The sequence below is a fragment of the Parasteatoda tepidariorum genome, chromosome 3, assembly GCF_982258835.1.
Source record: "Parasteatoda tepidariorum strain Cologne lab strain chromosome 3, Ptep-v5.0, whole genome shotgun sequence".
NCBI lineage: Eukaryota > Metazoa > Arthropoda > Arachnida > Araneae > Theridiidae > Parasteatoda > Parasteatoda tepidariorum.
The window spans coordinates 108,160,888-108,179,739 of NC_141757.1; the positions used below are offsets into that span (position 1 = coordinate 108,160,888).

General features: G+C 30.9%; 1 protein-coding gene across 8 annotated transcripts in view; it reads left to right on the plus strand.

The window, feature by feature from the left end:
• The window catches only part of Stacl (SH3 and cysteine-rich domain-containing protein), a 309,612-nt gene that overhangs the window by 283,033 nt on the left and 7,727 nt on the right, over positions 1-18,852 (plus strand). For all 8 annotated transcript variants that reach the window (XM_087159889.1, XM_043045475.3, XM_071184157.2 and 5 more), the window contains 4 exons: positions 1,004-1,137; positions 4,440-4,522; positions 13,262-13,313; positions 17,788-17,928. In XM_087159889.1, the coding sequence (XP_087016015.1) occupies positions 1,004-1,137; positions 4,440-4,522; positions 13,262-13,313; positions 17,788-17,928 (410 nt within the window). The remainder of the gene's footprint in view (positions 1-1,003; positions 1,138-4,439; positions 4,523-13,261; positions 13,314-17,787; positions 17,929-18,852) is intronic.

Below are 18,852 nucleotides of genomic sequence, written 5' to 3' on the forward strand. Positions count from 1 at the left end.
TGCACTTTTACATCATATTGTTTGCATGCTTTAATTTTAATATTTTTTAAAAAAAAATGATTTCATTGAACGACTGATTTATATTTTATCACCACCTCTAGAAGTTATATTTAATAAAAATCCTAATAAGACAGGAAAATGTTGCAATTCGCAATATTTCGATTGATTGCTCCAATTATGACTATAAAGAAAGAGAACCAAAAAGCTCCAGAAATGATTTAAAAAAATTATAATAAATCCGCCAAATAACGAAAAGCTGATTGTATTAATTGAAAAGAAATTCTGTAAGTCTATCTTTCTGGAGTTTGGTATAATGAATTACAAATAACATTTTCATGTAATTTTGGCTCTTTTATTTATTTATTTCTTGACATTATTTAAATTCCCACAAAGCATGATACATTTTCTATCGCATGCACCAAATGTGCAAGACATAAATACATGAAGTAATATCTATATTTATACCTTCATGATGCAAAATATGAAAATGTTTGTTGTTCTGAAAACCCAGAACTTTTCATTTGTTTACTTTATGTTATTTGATATTTCCCACTTTTTGATATTCACTTGCACAGGATAAATTGATTTTCATAATCAAAGTGTCCTATAATGATCGTCTTAAATGCACATCTTTAGACTTTTAGCAGAAAACGATGTTTAAAAACTATGAGAACAAAACATCACTAATTGGTATTTAAGTGAGAATAAAAAGGCTTTCCAAGCAATGATCTAATACTATTAAGGTCAGAGAGAGGGAATGAAAATCCAGTTAGAATTGTCGAATAGAACCAATTGACCTCAATAGTTTAATAAACTGAGTTTTAAAACGTTTCTGTTATACCTCACTTAAATATTAAAGTGCGACCCTAATTTTTGCTCTTTTGGATCCATTAAGGGCAGCTATTACGGCACACCCTGCGTATTATTATTATTTTTATCGAAGTACTAAGAATGGTTTTTAAAAAAAACTCATCAAAATAACTGATTCGTTCATTTATTGCAGCTCCACAAAGTCCTATCCACGGTAGCCGGCAGCACTTATTGGCAGCAAAGAATGTTCGAATGAGTTCTGTAGATTTACCAGACGATAATGAAAAGTCACTTAGTTCTGCGTCTACATCTCCTTGTCCCTCACCGGTTAGTTTAGTTCTCCACCATTTTCTACCTTTTATAAAATGCAGTATAAGGATAATCACATTCTAAGTTAATCATAAAGTATAGTATAAGGGTAACCAGTCTAAGAAAACAATAAAATACAAAGTAAAGTTTAATTGTGACCACACATTTGGTTACACGGTTTCAGTTTGCCATTATGAGAGGTAAAAAATGAAATATAATTTTTTAGCAGTTTAGTCCAAATTCTTTACTGTATTGGGGATGTAGTTTTTTTGTAGAATTTAAGTATATTTTTGACCGCGTGATATACATTCTAATTTTGTTAAAAGGGATACTTATACCAGAAAAAGAAAAAAAGATTTATTATTTAGAAAATATGGCCGTACTTAGAAATAATGAAAGAAAGTCCCTCAAAGGGATCGAGAGAATCATTGTCTTATCAACAAGAATTTCTGTAAAGATATGAATTCAACGGTTGGAATGGTTCTGTAAAGATATAAATTCAACGGTTGGAATGGTTCTGTAAAGATATAAATTCAACGGTTGGAATGGTTCTGTAAAGATATAAATTCAACGGTTGAAATGGTTCTGTAAAGATATATATTCAACGGTTGGAATGGTTCTGTAAAGATATAAACTCAACGGTTGGAATGTTTCTGTAAAGATATAAATTCAACTGTTGGAATGGTTCTGCAGAGATATAAATTCTACGGTTGGAATGGTTCTGTAAAGATATAAATTCAACGGTTGGAATGGTTCTGTAACGATATAAATTCAACGGTTGGAATGGTTCTGCAAAGATATAAATTCAACGGTTGGAATGGTTCTGCAAAGATATGAATTCAATGGTTGGAATGGTTCTGTAAAGATATAAATTCAACGGTTGGAATGGTTCTGTAAAGATATAAATTCTACGGTTGGAATGGTTCTGTAAAGATATCAATTAAACTAAGAGGCAGAAGCCCCCAGTCCGATCGCCTAAAATTCTAAATTAAAAGTAAGTGAATTGTTCCCAACGGACAGTTTGGAGCATAGGAAGAGATCCATGGTTGGCAATTAATCGAACGATAACATAGCCAAAATTATTACATTTGAAAATAATTTGGCGAAAACAAATCGCCTTAAAGACTGAGAGAATCAGTACAACTTTGTAACTGAAACATTTTTGGGGTAAGAAATTAAGAATAAAAAGTTATAAATAGATTTTGTTTTCTATTTAGTCGCAACAATGAATTAATTTGAGTTTTACATTTGTATTGAAATAAAATGTTAACCGTTGCAGTGATTGTTAAGAAAAGAATAAAATATTTATATTAGCTTTTTAAAAATTAAATAATTGGTTTATTTCATTAAATTTTGATTGAAAAATGATTAAAAAAATTCATTTTAGATATTTTAAAAGCTGGGAAATATGCAATGCCTATTGAGGCATCACAATAATAAATGTACACTGTAACAATTTTGACTTCATCCACATACTTGTTTTTTGAAATTCTTATTAAATTTTTTTGGTCCCTTTAAAAATTCGTTGAATATACTTTATTAAAAGAGATTATTTAGTAACTAGGTGAAAAAAATTAATTCCTATCATTCATTTGAAATTTAAATAATAATTTTGTATTTAGTTTTTAATTACATGCATTGACTGATTTTGGTAAATAATTTTAAAAGTAAAAATGACTTTCTTAACCTTCATTAATCATAGAAGGGTGAAGAAATATTTTTACCTTAAATTGTTTTTTAAAGTGATATCTTCGTTTAATTAATGTAATAAGTTGAAATGACTTTTGACCATTAGATTTTAATTTTGAATAATATTTAAAATCAACAAAAAATAATATTGTAAGGGGAAGATTAAAAAATTTCATTGGAAAATACCAATAAATGAGGCAGGTAAACCTCATTTATACATTAAAACTAATTAACTTTAATTAATTAATTAATACCGTTATAACATTATTTAACTTTATGATGAAAACAGCCAAAGATATAGTAACCTTTATGGGAAAAAGCAACCGAAATGTCACCCCTAGTATAGTTTGTCTAAAATAAGAGCTCCTTAAGACGGTGACTAATGTAACGAGCGACTGTGACTAATGTGGTGGTGACGTGGCGGTGACTAATGTAACGAGGTATGACTATTTCAAGTAGGAGAGCGGGATCACTATTTTGGAGTGGGTCCAGGGCCGCCTCGAAAGAAGCCCCGCGGCCCTAGTGGGTCGAGGCGGCCCTGGTGGGTCGCCGGGTGAAAGGGAATCTATTGTGTTAGTCCTGGAGTGAAGCTACCCTCCCTAAAATGCGCCATTCTTGTTTCCATAGCACCAGACCGTCTCAGACTTTGTGGCGGAAGGAATTCCTAGCTTAGACAGACTATAAGATAGCCACAGACCTTGCAACCACCTGCCAGATCAAACTAACGGTGATTAAATCAAATTGCTTTGAATGCACGGAAGCTTGTTCGATGCATATTGCTTCAACCACACCGTCCTCGAAAAAGATTACGCTGGTGTAAATAACGCATTGGTTGGGGGTGACAAACAGTGGTTCAGAATGATGTTCTACGTTGAATCCCATTCCATTCTGGCCACCAGTTAATGTGGAGAGAGAGGGTAACACGAACAGTATGTTCATGAACATGATCGGTGTGGCCCAGGCACTGCTGATGTGGGCAGGCATCACGCAGAATGGCCGCTTCACATCTCCAGCGCTACATCCCATCGGTAAAGCGGAGAGATTATTCTGGATCATGTTCGACTTTTTTAGAGGGTGATAGGTCCAGAATTTTTGTTTACAAACGACAATTCGCCCAACTGGACACACAAGAAAGTGATGGTATTATCCGTTTACTATGACCTGCGTACTCACCGGACTTGAACCCTATAGAGCTTCTCTGGGATACTCTTGGCAGGCTGGTGTCACAAAGAACCGGCCATACCCGCGAGCTCTGCAAGAGCTGATAGCCGCCTTGAAAGAGGAGTGGAACACTACCCCCAGGGACACCTAGATAGTTTAGTGGACATGGACAGAATGAATAACAGCTGCGAAACATACGTTAATGCATCTTACTGAGATACTCCTAGCTGTTTCATTATTTTAATTTTAAATTATAACAGAAAATTTTATTTAATTGTAAGTTTCAAAACAATAAACAAAACAAAAAAATACTTTTTAATTTTACTGTTTGAAATTTCGAAGTAGAAGGGTCTCGTGGCTTTCCATCAGACCCGCTTTCCAACTTATTTATTAAAGTATTTTCGGGTTCTTTTAGTTACATCATAATTTAAAACTTCGTATGAATAACAGACGTTTCATTGCTTTTATAGAAACCTCATCGTCTTTTGCCAACTAATTTATACGTAGTCCTATACAACTTCCAAGGACGTCATAAAGACGAAATAGATCTAAAGTAAGTGGCTCTAAATTGCATTTTTTTAGAGGTTTTAAGCCGTACTAATTCTAAAATGTTAGTTTGAAGTAATTATTTTCTTCTTTTTTACAATTCTCAAAATTCAATAACATCGTGTGTGATTTTAAATAAAAGAAAAAAACCAAAACTTAACACTTGTAGAAAATATTTGAGACCGTTTCACAAAATATCTCAAATTTTCACACTTTTTCCATATCCAATAGAAAAAAAATTATTTAAATATTCTTAAACTAAAGGGCTGTGTAAAATTTTAAAATTATCAGGAAATATCCTGAGTAATTACAAAATTACTATAAAATTTAGAAGAAAAATGAAGAGTATTTAATTTCATTTTAAAAACTCATTTGGATTTCACCTTTTGCTTCTGGATTTTGGGCACCTTTTAGTTCCCAAAGAAATCAGAATACGCCAGAAGGAAGAAAAAAAACCTGAATAGCTTTTGATATAATGAACGGATTTTCACTTTCTAAAACTCAATCTTAATGATTCGAGGCGGGGTGACCTCAAATATGCTAATCAGTGAGTAGTGAACGAAATCAGACACAAAAACGTCTTTTCTCTGAATAAACATACTTACAAAATTTTAATTTTACATGCACAATGCATAACATACATAATTTTTGCGTATTTCGCCATGCGTCGAGAACCTTTCATTGAATTGAAACATTTTCACACACAATTAAAAAAATTCATTTATCCAAAGTTAATTCCATGCGAAAAATAATTTTTTGAAAATATTTATTGAATTGAAATCGTTTGAATAGTTCTTAAGAAATCGAATTTTAAATACACGACTTCTTTTAAATTCGATTTCTTAGGAACTTCCCCAAACGATTTCGCTAAATTTTGTATTTTGTCATGTAAAATTACATACTTTAAAATGAAGTAAAAATTTTAAACCTTGGAAGTTAAAATTTTTTGATTTTCATTAAATAAAATAATATAAAATATTTATTAAAATTTGAATTCTTTGACCAAACTGATTTTGTAGTTGTATGCAAAATATTCTCAATTCATTTCAAAAGTTCTCGAGTTACAGCGAAATATGCAAGAAGTAAAATTAAGGGGCCCAAACTTTGTATCACTCTCCTGACCAAACTGTAGAAATTCCTATCGAAACGAATTCGTGGAATTCCAATCGAATTAAAGAACATAGGGTAGAACAAATATTTAAAAAAAAGTTTTCAGAAAATGTGTATGCATTAACGGATGGTTGCGTCATAGCTGAGAGAGTGATGGTTACTTCCCAGCTGATGACGCATTTTCACTTCTGAATGCTAAAAAATGAGTTATTTCTTTATATAAAATGTATGTATTAAAAAATCTACTCATTAAAATTCAAAAACTATTTAAATATTCATTTGTTAATTTTTAAATTATGTTTTTCTTTTCTTTTCACTTGCAAAATAAGAGATTTGTAAAAGTAATAATTATTATGAAATAAATTTGCTGCGAAATTCTTACTGAATAAAAAAAAATTTATTTCATATTAGAATGCGCAAAAAAAATTCTCCAAGTTTTAATAATTTCACTTTTACAAAAACTCCCCCTGCAATTATTTATTCTTTTAAACAAAAATAATATCGATAAATGTTTTTTTTTTTTTTTTTTTTTTTTTTTTTTTTTTTAATTTTCGTTTATTTCCGATTGCAAAAATAAAACACTTTTTAGATGAAAAACTTGAATTATTATTATTATTAGATCTGTTTATCTTTTAAAAAACGTTTCACCGTCATAAAAAAGTTTAAAATCAGTAAATAATTTTTTTTATTTTTAAATCATGTATTCCTTTTGAAAATTTAATTTAAAAAATTGAAGATGTCACAAAAAATAAAAAAAAATTTAATGTAACAATTTTTTTTGTAACACTTTATGCAGAGTTTATCTTTTGGAATCATAATAATGAAAAATAGTGTATATTCACTTTATATCCATCCAATATCCTTTACATCTATTATATGGATTTAGTAATATTTTTATGTGTATTTTAATTAGTTTTTCTTACATACTTATATTTAATAACTAAATTTTCGTGTTTTTTTCCATAATTTGGAAACTTCACTCCCAAGTATTAAATATTTTTTAATAATTACTGTTAGATTAGTTTTAATAATTATTTATTTTGTGTGGTATGCATAATTAAACTAGTTTTGAAACTGATTTTTAAAGCAGTATTGCAATGTGCTTAGATTTTTAAATATATTTTCTTTCTAAATTACTATTAAATCTTTTCATTAAATATTTATATTCTTTTCTTCTTCTTCTCATTGGCACGACAGCCCAGGATGGGCCCTGGCCTTCTCAACAAGCCTATGCCAAGACATTCTTCCCTTAGTCAAGGTTCTCCAGTTTACTATCTTTAAAACTAAAAACTTAACCCAATAATTAAGCATGAGATCACAAGAAAATGGAGCCACATACCTGGGTGAAGGTTGAAACTGGACTAAATATTTTATTATAGAAAAGAGGTTATATTAAAGACAACACTGCTGCCATCTATGTCAGCATTTGTGATGCCATCTATTTACAACAATATAAACTAATTCTTTCAACACTCCCACTTTAGTTTACATTTTTGGGAATACTAAAAGAAAATCACAAATGTGCAAAAAAAAAATATCACTAAATCATTTTAGTCTCATTGATCTTCCACAATATTCATACTTAGTTCTATTAACAGTTTTTGTTAAATAGTCCACATTTATATTTATCATATTCACTCCCATTGTCCGAAGCAATCCTTCTCCTTTTTTTTTGGGCGTTTTTCTTCTTCACTTTGACTATTGTCAGGTGTAATTCTCCTCTTGTTAATTCACTGTCTGAAACATTTTTTCTGTTCTTGCTTGGCCTGTCTTCATCACTCTGTCTGCCATCACTTGCTCCTTTTCTTCTTTTAGATTTTGCATTACCACTGTCAGAATCTTCACTTCCACTATCAGAAGCAACTTTCCTCTTTTTAGGCCCACTGTCTTCATCACTTTGAGTAATATCGCTAGTACTTGCTTTCCTCTTTCTTTTAGACTTTTCTTTTCCACTGTCAGACTCCTCACTTGATAAAATAGCTGCTTTAGAAACGATTATACTCCTTTGCTTGGATTCCCTATCTTTCTTACGTTTTTGTCTTTTACCACCTTCTTCTCCTTCATCATCAAGTTTCACGATCATCTCGTGGCACACGTTTTCTCTGTCAGAGCCTGAAGCCTTTGCTTCTTCATCTGATTGTTCTTTATTAGAATTTTCATCATCTGATTGTGCCTTATTGGAACCACCTTCATTGTCAGATTGGGTTTGATTTAGGTTAATGGACCCTTCTGATCTATTACATTCTATTTTAATCCCTAAACAAGAATTTAAATCTTTCATTTCAAATCTTTTACTTAGTTGCCTTTTTGCTAAATTTTTAAGCCTTACTGAGTTGCTAAAAATTAATAAATAATCTGCATAAATATCTACAATTACAAGTTCTTTATCATTTAGTTTAATATACACACAACTATCAAAATAACTTTGCCTAAATCCCATTTCAACTAAGCCTTCTTCTAATGTCAGATACCAAAGCCTGCCACTTTGCTTTAAGCCATCTAGAGCTTTATTAAGAAGTTTCCCATTTAAATTTTGTTCGTAATACTCACTAAACCCATCTGGAATTTTCATATATATTTCTTCATTTAGTGTCCCTTGAACAAAAGCCATAACAGCATCCATTTGATCGATTTCCCAATCATAAATAGCTGCATAAGCCAACAAAACTCTTAATGTTACATAATGAACTACAGAGGAAAACGTTTCTGTATAATCTATTCCTTCGATCTGGGAGAAACCTTTAGCTACTAAACGGGTTTTGTACCTTTCAATATCTCCATTAACATTATGTTTTCTTTTGAATACCCATTTGCAATCAACAATGTTTTTATTTTTAGGCTTATTTACTATGTCCCAAGTTTTGTTTTTAATGTGGCCCGCTATTGTTTCACATAAAGATTCTCTCCAATGCCTAGCATTACTACCATTGAGTGCCTCATCAATAGTATTAGGTTCAGAAAGAAGTTCATTTATTGCCACTAAAGCATCGGCAAAGCAAATAGGATCTAAATTTGGCATTTGCAAATCTGGCATACCATTGGTATCAAAATTTTGATAACGAACAGGAAGTTTAACTATTCTTCCTATAGGTGTCAATTTCGGCATGTCATTATCTACAGTTACATTATTACTCTCATCATTATTTACAAAATCGCCTCTATTCAAACCATTAATGTCATCCTGACCTGCATTAATATCATTTTGGAAATTTAATTCATTATCACCCCTGCTAACATTATCATCATTTTGGAGTTTATCTGATGTGTTGTCAAAATCAACAATGCTCCCACTGAATAAAGAGTCATCACTGAACTCTGGTGAACTTTTGTCACTGTTATTGTCATGATACATATCATGTTCCAAAAAATGCACATCTCTGGCTACAACAATACTATAATTAGTTGGATCAATTAGACGATAGCCCTTCCTATCCTTACAATACCCAACAAACATTAACTCCCTAGCTTTCACATCCCATTTTAAACGCTTCTGTTTGGGAATATGAACAAAAGCCCGACACCCAAACACCCTTAAGTATTTCAAGTTTGGCTTTTCACCACTCCATTTCTCAAAAGGTGTCATGTCTGGAACCGCAATGGTCGGAGATATATTTTTACAATGAGCTGCTGTTTCAACTGCTTCAGCCCAATATTCCTGGTCAAGGTGGGCATCCACCAACATAGACCGAGCTCGCTCAACGAGTGTTCTGTTGTTGCGCTCTGCAACCCCCATTTGCTCCGGTGTATAAGGGATAGACTTTTGATGCTGAATCCCTTCGGAAGCTAGAAAACTATCCATCTCATTATTATTAACATACTCCGTCCCATTATCAGAGCGTAAAACCTTAATAGGTTTGCCAGTTTGTCTTTCTACATATGCCTGAAAGTCTTTGAATTTTCCAAGAACTTCAAATTTATTCTTTATAAAGTAAACAAAAGTCATTCGTGACAAATCATCTATGAAACTTATAAAGTACCGAGAACCGCCTATTGATAAAACACTCATGGGTCCACAGAGGTCACTATGCACTAAGCCTAACAATTCTTTTGCTCGTTTAGCCTTACCCTTGGGAAATGGTTGTTTATGTATTTTACCTTTAATGCATGGTATACAATCATTAATTTTCCCATTAAAAGAGAAACCCTCAACCATATCTTGCAATCTAACCATCCCTCCTTCACTTATATGGCCTATTTTCTTATGCAATATTTCATTTGATGAGTTTTGAGCAGTAATTAAAGCCATATCATTATGAATATCTAAAGAATATAATCTATCGCTTACACCTGTTCCACTAGCTACTAAATTATCACCCTTATGAACAAAACATCTTTCCCCTGTAAAGGTAGTAACCATCCCAAAAGTTTTGTTTAAATACTTAATAGATAGCAAGTTAGCAGTTAGTTTTGGAACATGCAATACATTATTAAAAGTTACTTTTGCTTTCTCCCCATTTCTAGATAAAAGAAAACTAACACTCCCTTCCCCCTCAACTTCTATAACAGAGCTGCCTGTTTTAATTTGACTAATACTTGCAGTTTGATAATCTGTTATCAATTCTTTATATGGGGTCATATGGAACGAAGCACAAGAGTCCATGTACCAAACATTAGGATTTGGATTAGAATTTGCAACATAGATACCTGCTACATAAGCTTCTTCCTTCATAGGAGTCTTACTAGAAGTAGGCCTTACATTACCCTTTTTGTTAAATTTATCATACGCATTTTTCTGGCGTAGGGGTCTTTGACAATCTATACTTTTATGCCCAAACAAATTACATTTGAAGCACTTCCCCTTAAACTTATTCCTGCCTTTAAACTTCTCATTAAGGAAAGCTTGATCTAAATTCCCATCAGAATTTGGTTTATCATCCTCAGCCATTAATCTAGTTTTAACGTTATCAACAGTTATCTCTTCCCCACAATTTTTCAAAGCCATAATAAGGGGTTCAAATCTATCAGGTAAGTTAGCTAAAATTATTCCAGCTATTAATTCCTCATCTGCTTTAACTCCTGTTGATTTTAATTGCTGATATGCTGAAATTACTTTATGAAGGTAGTCACACATGTCCTTACAATCTGAATACTTAGTGTTAACCAATTCTTTAATTACAGACACTTTTCTAGTTATTCCTTTATCATCATAAGTTTTTGATAATACTTCCCAGGCTTCTTTGCCACTAGATAAGTCCCTCAAATCATTAAAAATTGTTTCACTAACCCCTTCAACTATGTATGACAAAGCTTTGGCATCTAAAGCTGCATCTTCCTTTTTCCCTTCAACATAATCCCATAAATCTCTTTTAATTAAGTGCATTTTCATGGCAAACTTCCAATCAGCATAATTTACCCTCCCAGTTAATTTTTTATGGCTAAAAGAACCTTCTCCCCCTGGCATGATTATTTTTCTTTGTAAACTTGAAATTAAACTATCAAAAAATATAACTATAAAATAATAAATTTTCTATTAAAACATAGTTAGATTAAATTAGTTACAAAGTTTAAAAAGAACAACAACATTTATTTAAGTGTTAGCATTTAAGCCTAACCATGTGTTAACACATGCTACCATAATTTATCTATCTTTAATTCTAAAAATTATCAAAGAATTTAAAAATAAATATATTAAACTTAATAAATGTTAGCCATAAATTTCTTGGATCATCCTGGGCCCATAACCTAAAAACTTAACCCAATAATTAAGCATGAGATCACAAGAAAATGGAGCCACATACCTGGGTGAAGGTTGAAACTGGACTAAATATTTTATTATAGAAAAGAGGTTATATTAAAGACAACACTGCTGCCATCTATGTCAGCATTTGTGATGCCATCTATTTACAACAATATAAACTAATTCTTTCAACAAAAACTTGTAGGTCCTTTTCAAGGCAGTCTAAAAATCTTCGGTTTGGTCGTCCTCTTTTTCTTGTACCCGTTGGCCTGGCACTGGAAACTTTTTTGGTTGTCCTGCTATCCTCCATTCTCACAATGTAGCCTGCAAATTTAATCCTTTGAATTTTGATACATTTAATGACGTCAGGTTCTTTATATGCTTTGTAAAGTTCCGTGTTTGATCTTCTAAACCAGGTACCGTTTTTACTTATTCCACCAAAAATGCTTCGCAGTATTTTTCTCTCAAATCTAGCTATCATATTTTCATCTCCACGAGTCATTGTCCAGGTCTCACATGCGTATGTAAGCACTGGTCGTATAAGACATTTATAGAGTAACACTTTTGTTTTTCTTTTTATTAGGCTTGACTTAAGATATTTTCTTGAGCCATAAAAACACTTATTGGCCATCGTGATTCTCGTGTGTATTTCTTGTGTAGTGTCGTTTTTGTTGTTAATCTTAGACCCCAAATAGGTAAAGCTATCAACGGCTTCTAATTTGTATGCTCCAATTTCAAACTGTGTTTCTTCATAGCCAGCTTTTGCGCAGGGCATATATTTAGTTTTATTTTCATTGATTCGTAATCCCATCTTAATGGCTTTTTTCGCCAGACATAAAAAGAATTGTGTTAGTGCTGTCTGCTTTCCAGCGATAATATCTAAATCATCAGCAGAAGCCAATATTTGAACTGATTTGTTGAAGATATTTCCTCAGGTGTTGGTGTTTGAGTTCCTTATTCTTTTTTCTAAAGCTAGATTAAAGAGGAGACATGCCAAGTCACCTCCCTGTCGTACACCATTTTTAATTTCTATTGGATGGAAAAAAACTATTCTGTATCTTGACCATGATTTTGGATTCACTTTTAGTGTCAAGTCAATCAGCTTCACTAGTTTCTCCGGTATATAAAATTCTCTTAAAACTGATGTTAGAGTTTTTCGGTTAACACTATCGTAGGCTGTTTTAAAAATCAGTAAACAGATGGTGCGTGTTAATACCAAATTCTATTGTCTTCTCCAAAATTTGCCGGATGTTAAAAATTTGCTCTGAGGTGGTTTTCCCCTTCCTGAATCCGGTCTTTATATTCTTTTACTTAATAAAAACCTGAGGTCCGCGTATATGTACCTAAAATTATTAGCCTCCTGGCAGCATAATTCATATTTTCCTTATCTCATTATTACTTATGGCAGTAAAATACGAATTCGGAACTATAAAATATTTTTATTTTTTTTGCTATATTTTTCCTTTACACATCAGTAGTGAAGAGGTTAGAATACAAATCAAAACCAAAAGCTTAGTAAGAAAGGATGATAACTAGACATTGACTTAAAATTTTATACAAAATTTCTAATAAAATATATAACTCATTATACTGTTTAATAATGTTATAAGTTGGTTAATACCTTTAAATAGGGGGTAAACAAAAATATTCACAGAACGATATTTTTAAAAATGCCATTAACTTATGCTGATGACAACCAAAGAGATCTTTGTTTTTAAAAGAGAGAATTAGATTATAGCACATGATTTATCCATCCAATAGAAATACGCGGACGGGACATGATTTTCAATTGGTTTTTGTGTAAATAGAAATTTTTGCAATTAATCTAATTTTATTTAATATAATTTCTAAGTTAAACTAATAATTGATTTCCGTTATCAAATATCGATAGAAACAAATTTGTTTCACTACATTCTGTTCGATATTACTCGCTAAAAATTTCTATTTTTCCCCCCTTAGAGCTGGCTGTATTATCACAGTTACAGACACAAGAGATCCGAACTGGTGGGAGGTAAGTTAAAAATGTTCTTTGAAAAATAAAATTTCAAAAAAATGTTGGCAACAGTGCTGAATTACGTGCTAACGGGAAACATAATGTGATTTCACTAAAAAGAGCTTCTGTATTTGCATAAACTTATTTTACTATACTAATAAACAAAAACGTTTATTTATTTCTTTTATTAAAAAACTTTTTTTACAATACGAATTTCATTTTAGTGAAGAGTTTTTCGTTGCCATAGCTAAACTACGACGTTGTTTTAGAAAAGCTGAAAATGAATGTGAGAGTATTGAAGAGCACGGCTTTTGTCACCAAAAAAAAAAGAGAGAGAAAATTAAAAAACTTTTTTTTTCTTCAACGTAAATCTTTTTTCTTGTTGAATTGTCTTAGCGATTTCCGAAAATATAAAACTTAGAATAATATATCACGCTTTTTAAACCATTGTACGACTAGCTACACCCGCCTTTGTCTACAACATTTTAATCTAAAGCAAATTTCAAACTTGTCATGACACGTTTTCCTCTGCAAAATTATTTTGTCACTCAAACTCAAAAAGAATTAGAAGTTTTTCCCAATCGGTGTGTTGAAGAAAAAAGTTATCTGGTGTAGTAAATACATCCAAAATCTTTAAATTGTTATTGCCTTCTGTAAATCGTTTATACCGTCTACCACTAACAGCTCCAGTTACAATAGCCAGGAATAAGAGGGAAACTAAAAATAGTTAAGAACTGTATGCGCACGACAAACAAATGACATGTTGAATTATTTAATTTTGTAAATATTGAATTATTTAATTTTGTATATCTTGAAGAAAATTCGTGTAAAAATTCGTCAATAATAAAGCATCTAGAATGAAGTTATAAAAAACAACATTTCTTATTTACCCCCCCCCCCCATTTAGCTTTAATAATTCAAATCGAGCCTTGATGACTCAGAGGATAGAGCATTCGCCTTTCATTGAGGTAAACCGGGTTCGAATCCCAGCAATGGCTGGTCGATACAAATTCCGCATGCGACTTGCACCGACCACAGCGCTGACGTAAAATATCTTCAGTGGTGGACGGATCATGATTTAGCATTTCCTTGCTGTGAGACTAATCGTGGGAGGTTTTCCTCTCCATGTAATGAAAATGTGGGTTAGTTCCATCATAATGTCCTCCAGGAAGGCAAATTTCTCAGAATACTTGATCCAGGTGTTCCCTTGTCTTCTAGATTGGGTTCAAAATGACAAGGCTGCGGAGTTGAAGATATGTAATCGTAAACTCAAAATTGAGTCTGCTGTTCAACGACGGTTATAAAAAAAAATTTCAAATCATATTGATTTATTGAGAATACAAAGTACTTTATTTTAACCAAAATATAAAAAAGAATACTAATTAAATGTAATATATGAAAAAATTTAAAATGTGAGATTTTATTTACCATTAGTTTGGTTTAAATCAGGGTTCGAGTTTTGACGTTAAGAATTAGTTTTTGAGATGACGCGCCAAAAACCTGTCAAAAATAATCATAAACTGTCAAAAACCAGGGGCAAGTTACCTTTTGACATTAGAGACATTTTATTGGATACTAAATCATCCACAATATTTGCATTGTATACTTCTGTAATTATGATTTATATTATAGATCACATATTAATTAGTTTTTCGAATGATAATCTTAAAACTTTGAGACCCATATTATAGCTATTCAACTTATATTACAGGCAATAACTATGAGTTGTCAATCATTATCAATCTAAATATTGATTTTAATTTGATTCTATGTTTTAATTTCTGCAGATTTTTTAGATTAAGTAAAATTAAAAGTGTTCCCCAATTATTTTATTTTATAACCGTCTGTGAACAGCCAACTTAATTGTTTGAGTTTCCGATTGCTAATGTTAAACTCTGTAGCTTTGTAATTTTGAACCCGATCCAGAAGACAATGGAACTCCTGGATCAAACACTAGGAGAAATTTGGCTTCGAGGAGGACTTTTAGATGGAACTAACCCGCATTTGCGTTACATGGAGTGAAAGACCACGAGAACCACCCACGGTTAGTCTGACGTCAAGGGGTCTCCTATCCCATGATCCGTCAACCACTGAGGATATTTCACGTCAGCACTGTGGTCGGTGCAAGCCGGGTGTGGAATTCGTTTCGACCAGCCATCGCCGGGATTCGAACCCGGTTCACCTCATTGGGGGCTCGAAAGCTCTATCCCCTAAACCATCGCGGCTCCTCTCCATTATATTAATGTATAATTATAGTTCCCTGATTAGTCAACTAATTGCAATTTATAAAAAAAATACAAATGTTTATTTAAATTAGTTAATAATTTTTTCAATCAATCAATTCAAGGATTTAATTAAATTACTATTAATATTCAGTACGGTTATTAGTATAAATTTGTTAGTTACATGATATTTTATTGTTATAATATCTTCAGTATGTCCACTTTCTAAACTATGCAGCTCAGCATCAATCGAGAAATTAGTTTTGAATTTCTGTATTATTTATAAAAATTCTGAAAAATGAATTGAAAGTACAGAAAGCTTCAATTTTATTATTATTATTTTTTTATTACATATTTTCGGAGAAGGAAGAGTTAAAATAAGAGTACTAAATGAAATTTGATTACATATAAAATGATAGAGATTATTGTTAAGTGCTTTTTAAAGCTGATCGTGTTTGTAGTTTTATTTTCAAATAATTTAAGAAGATAACAGATCGGATAAATTTAAATTTAGCACATCTTTATTTATATCGTAAACCAGGGCGAGTCTACCCATTTTAGTTTTATTTAATTTTCACTATTTTAAATTGCAAATAAAAAAAATTTTACCGACGGAGGACTTAGTTCAGACTCTAAGGAAGATGGCGCTGTAGTAGTTTGATCCGTTTTTATTTATTTGGTGTCTTTTTAACCGACCTGTTCAAACGTCTTTTGAGAGATTTGTATTGAAAATCAGCAAACTTTTAGTTGGTGCTCCGTAAGTATATTATTATTATCACTATTTTCACTTTGGTTAAGTGATAAACTTATCTAAGACTGAGATTACATTAATTTTATATGAAAAAAACAAAAAGAATGTAAGTTTTGCTGTTGTGAACAAAAAGCCAGAATTCGCGGGGCGAGTCTACCCATTCGTATTTAGTTTTAATAAAGCATAATAATATAATTTAGAACTTTGTTTATATTAAAATTAAGTCATTTTAAATGAATTTGAGTGTATTATTTTAATTCTGCATTGATAAATTTATCATTAATAAGAAAATTTATAGGTTAAATATAAACGTAAATATAAAATATGTTTATTTTACCTATTTTTTCAATTTTTATATTACAAAATTAAATTTTTTTATTTAATGCAAGTTAAATAAATTATTATTTATAAATTATTATTACCTCCCAAAAGAATGGGAAAAGGATTTTTCATAATTCCCAATGTTTGACTTTCGATTTTGTTAATAATCTTTAATTATTATTATTTATTAATTATTTAATTGTAAATTTATATTAATTTTAATTTATTTTTATCAACAATAATCAGAAAAAAATTTTATTTTATAATGTTAATGATTATAAAAACAAAACTGTGATCAAAATGTGATAATCGATCAAATACTCAATTTGTGTTATTTTATGAATAAAAAAATGGAATATATAATAAAGTTATGAATTTTACTTCATAAATATCCTATATAGTAACTAAAATAACAATTTAATAGTAAAATTTGATTATTTACAATGTTAACATTCATTTTAGTAGAATGGGTAAACTCGCCCACGAGAGATTTGTCAGCAGTTCTATAAAAATATACAGTAACAGCGTAACTGTTAATATTTTCTAAAATCGATTTCACAGCTTTAAAAAGGGATAAATAGCGATTCCGAAACACCTATTAAAAGCCTTTTTTCTTTAATATTTACAAAAGTTTGACCACTTGAAAGTTGACAAACTGAAAAAATGGGTAGACTCACCCCGGTTTACGGTAATTGTTTAATATTTTGAATTTAAAAATTTGGGTTTTTGACAGTAATTGTCAAAATAAAAAAGAAAGTTTAATATCAAAATAATTCAATAACATATTTAATTGTAATTTTATATGTATGTTTATTTATGAATATTCTTATTTATTATAAAACTAATAATTATCCTTATACTAAAATTTTGGCACTCCTCAAAAATTATGTCCAAAAGGTTTTTTTTTTTTTTTTTTTTTTTTTTTTGTCACGAGGGATAAAACTATCAATTGTCAAAAACTTGCCAACCCTAGTTTAAATCGAATTTGAGTCGGTTAATTTTGAACCCTCAAATTTACCGTTCAACAGTGTGGCGCGCCACCCATGATTCCCATAGGATTAAAAAGTTCTCTTTAAACCCACATAATAAATAACAGGAAGTATAGTGAGATATTTTCACATTATTAGAGGAATGCAACAATTATAAATAGTTTTTTTTTGCACATCCATTTAAAGATTTATTTCGATCTATATTTCAGGGTAAATGTATGGGTAGGATTGGATTTTTCCCATCAATGTATGTGACTAGGCTGCATCCTGGTGAACAACCACTACAAGTCATCCATGCAGTGCATGTGAGTGACAATGAAGGGAACAGCAACAAATTACTAAGCGATCAAGTAAGAGGACTTCTTGTTAAATAAATAAAAAATATTCTTTAAAAAAATAGATCATTATTGTAGGAAAACAGAGGAACATTCCTAGGTATTTGATTAAAATATGAAAATTCAATAACAGAAAAAAAAATTCTAAAAATTTTCGATTGTAAGAACCACTTATGAAAAATCATTCTCTTTTGCATAATTTAAAATACAGTTTTTTTTTTTCAATGAAATATAACAATCAGAGACATATTTCAGACAACAAAATACTTTACTACAATAACTTGTAACTATACGAAATTTTAAAGCTAATTGTAAGATATTTCTGAGAAAATGGTGTTTTATTATATTGTAAAAATTGAGCCAAATTACCCCGGTAATTAAAACAGGATTTTACCCTGACAAGTTTCCAAACAAAGCCATGGAGGAGATAATTGTTTCGCTGACAATAGCTTGACAATATCTTTATCATTTTGTCTTAATAAACTTTACAAGGAGAAAAAAAAATTCAAAAACTTGATTACAAAAAAATCTCTTAGTGCTTTGATAAGTTTCTGAACAACTAAGGTAATTATAATTGACTTTTAACTAATACAGCAATTATCTTCTATTATAATTATCTTATCTATTGGCGATCGCAACGCTCATATGCCTTTGGTCCATCTCCCTTCCCTCTCCTTCTCTTTTCAGTTGTATAGGAATGTACTACAATATTTTCCCTTTTCTTAATATTTTTCCTTTTTATTTATTAAAAATAGTTTTCAAAATTTTCGTGATGCTTTTCTTCAGAACTGTGTATATAATGTAGTTTTCAGCTCCATGTAGTTTCCTAACTTAAAAGATTTTAATGTAAATGAAAATCAAGAAAGAAACTAACGTACTTCCTTCTTCTACGACTCTCCACACGCTAATGGGGAAAGCGTGCGAAGTGTTGCCATAGGT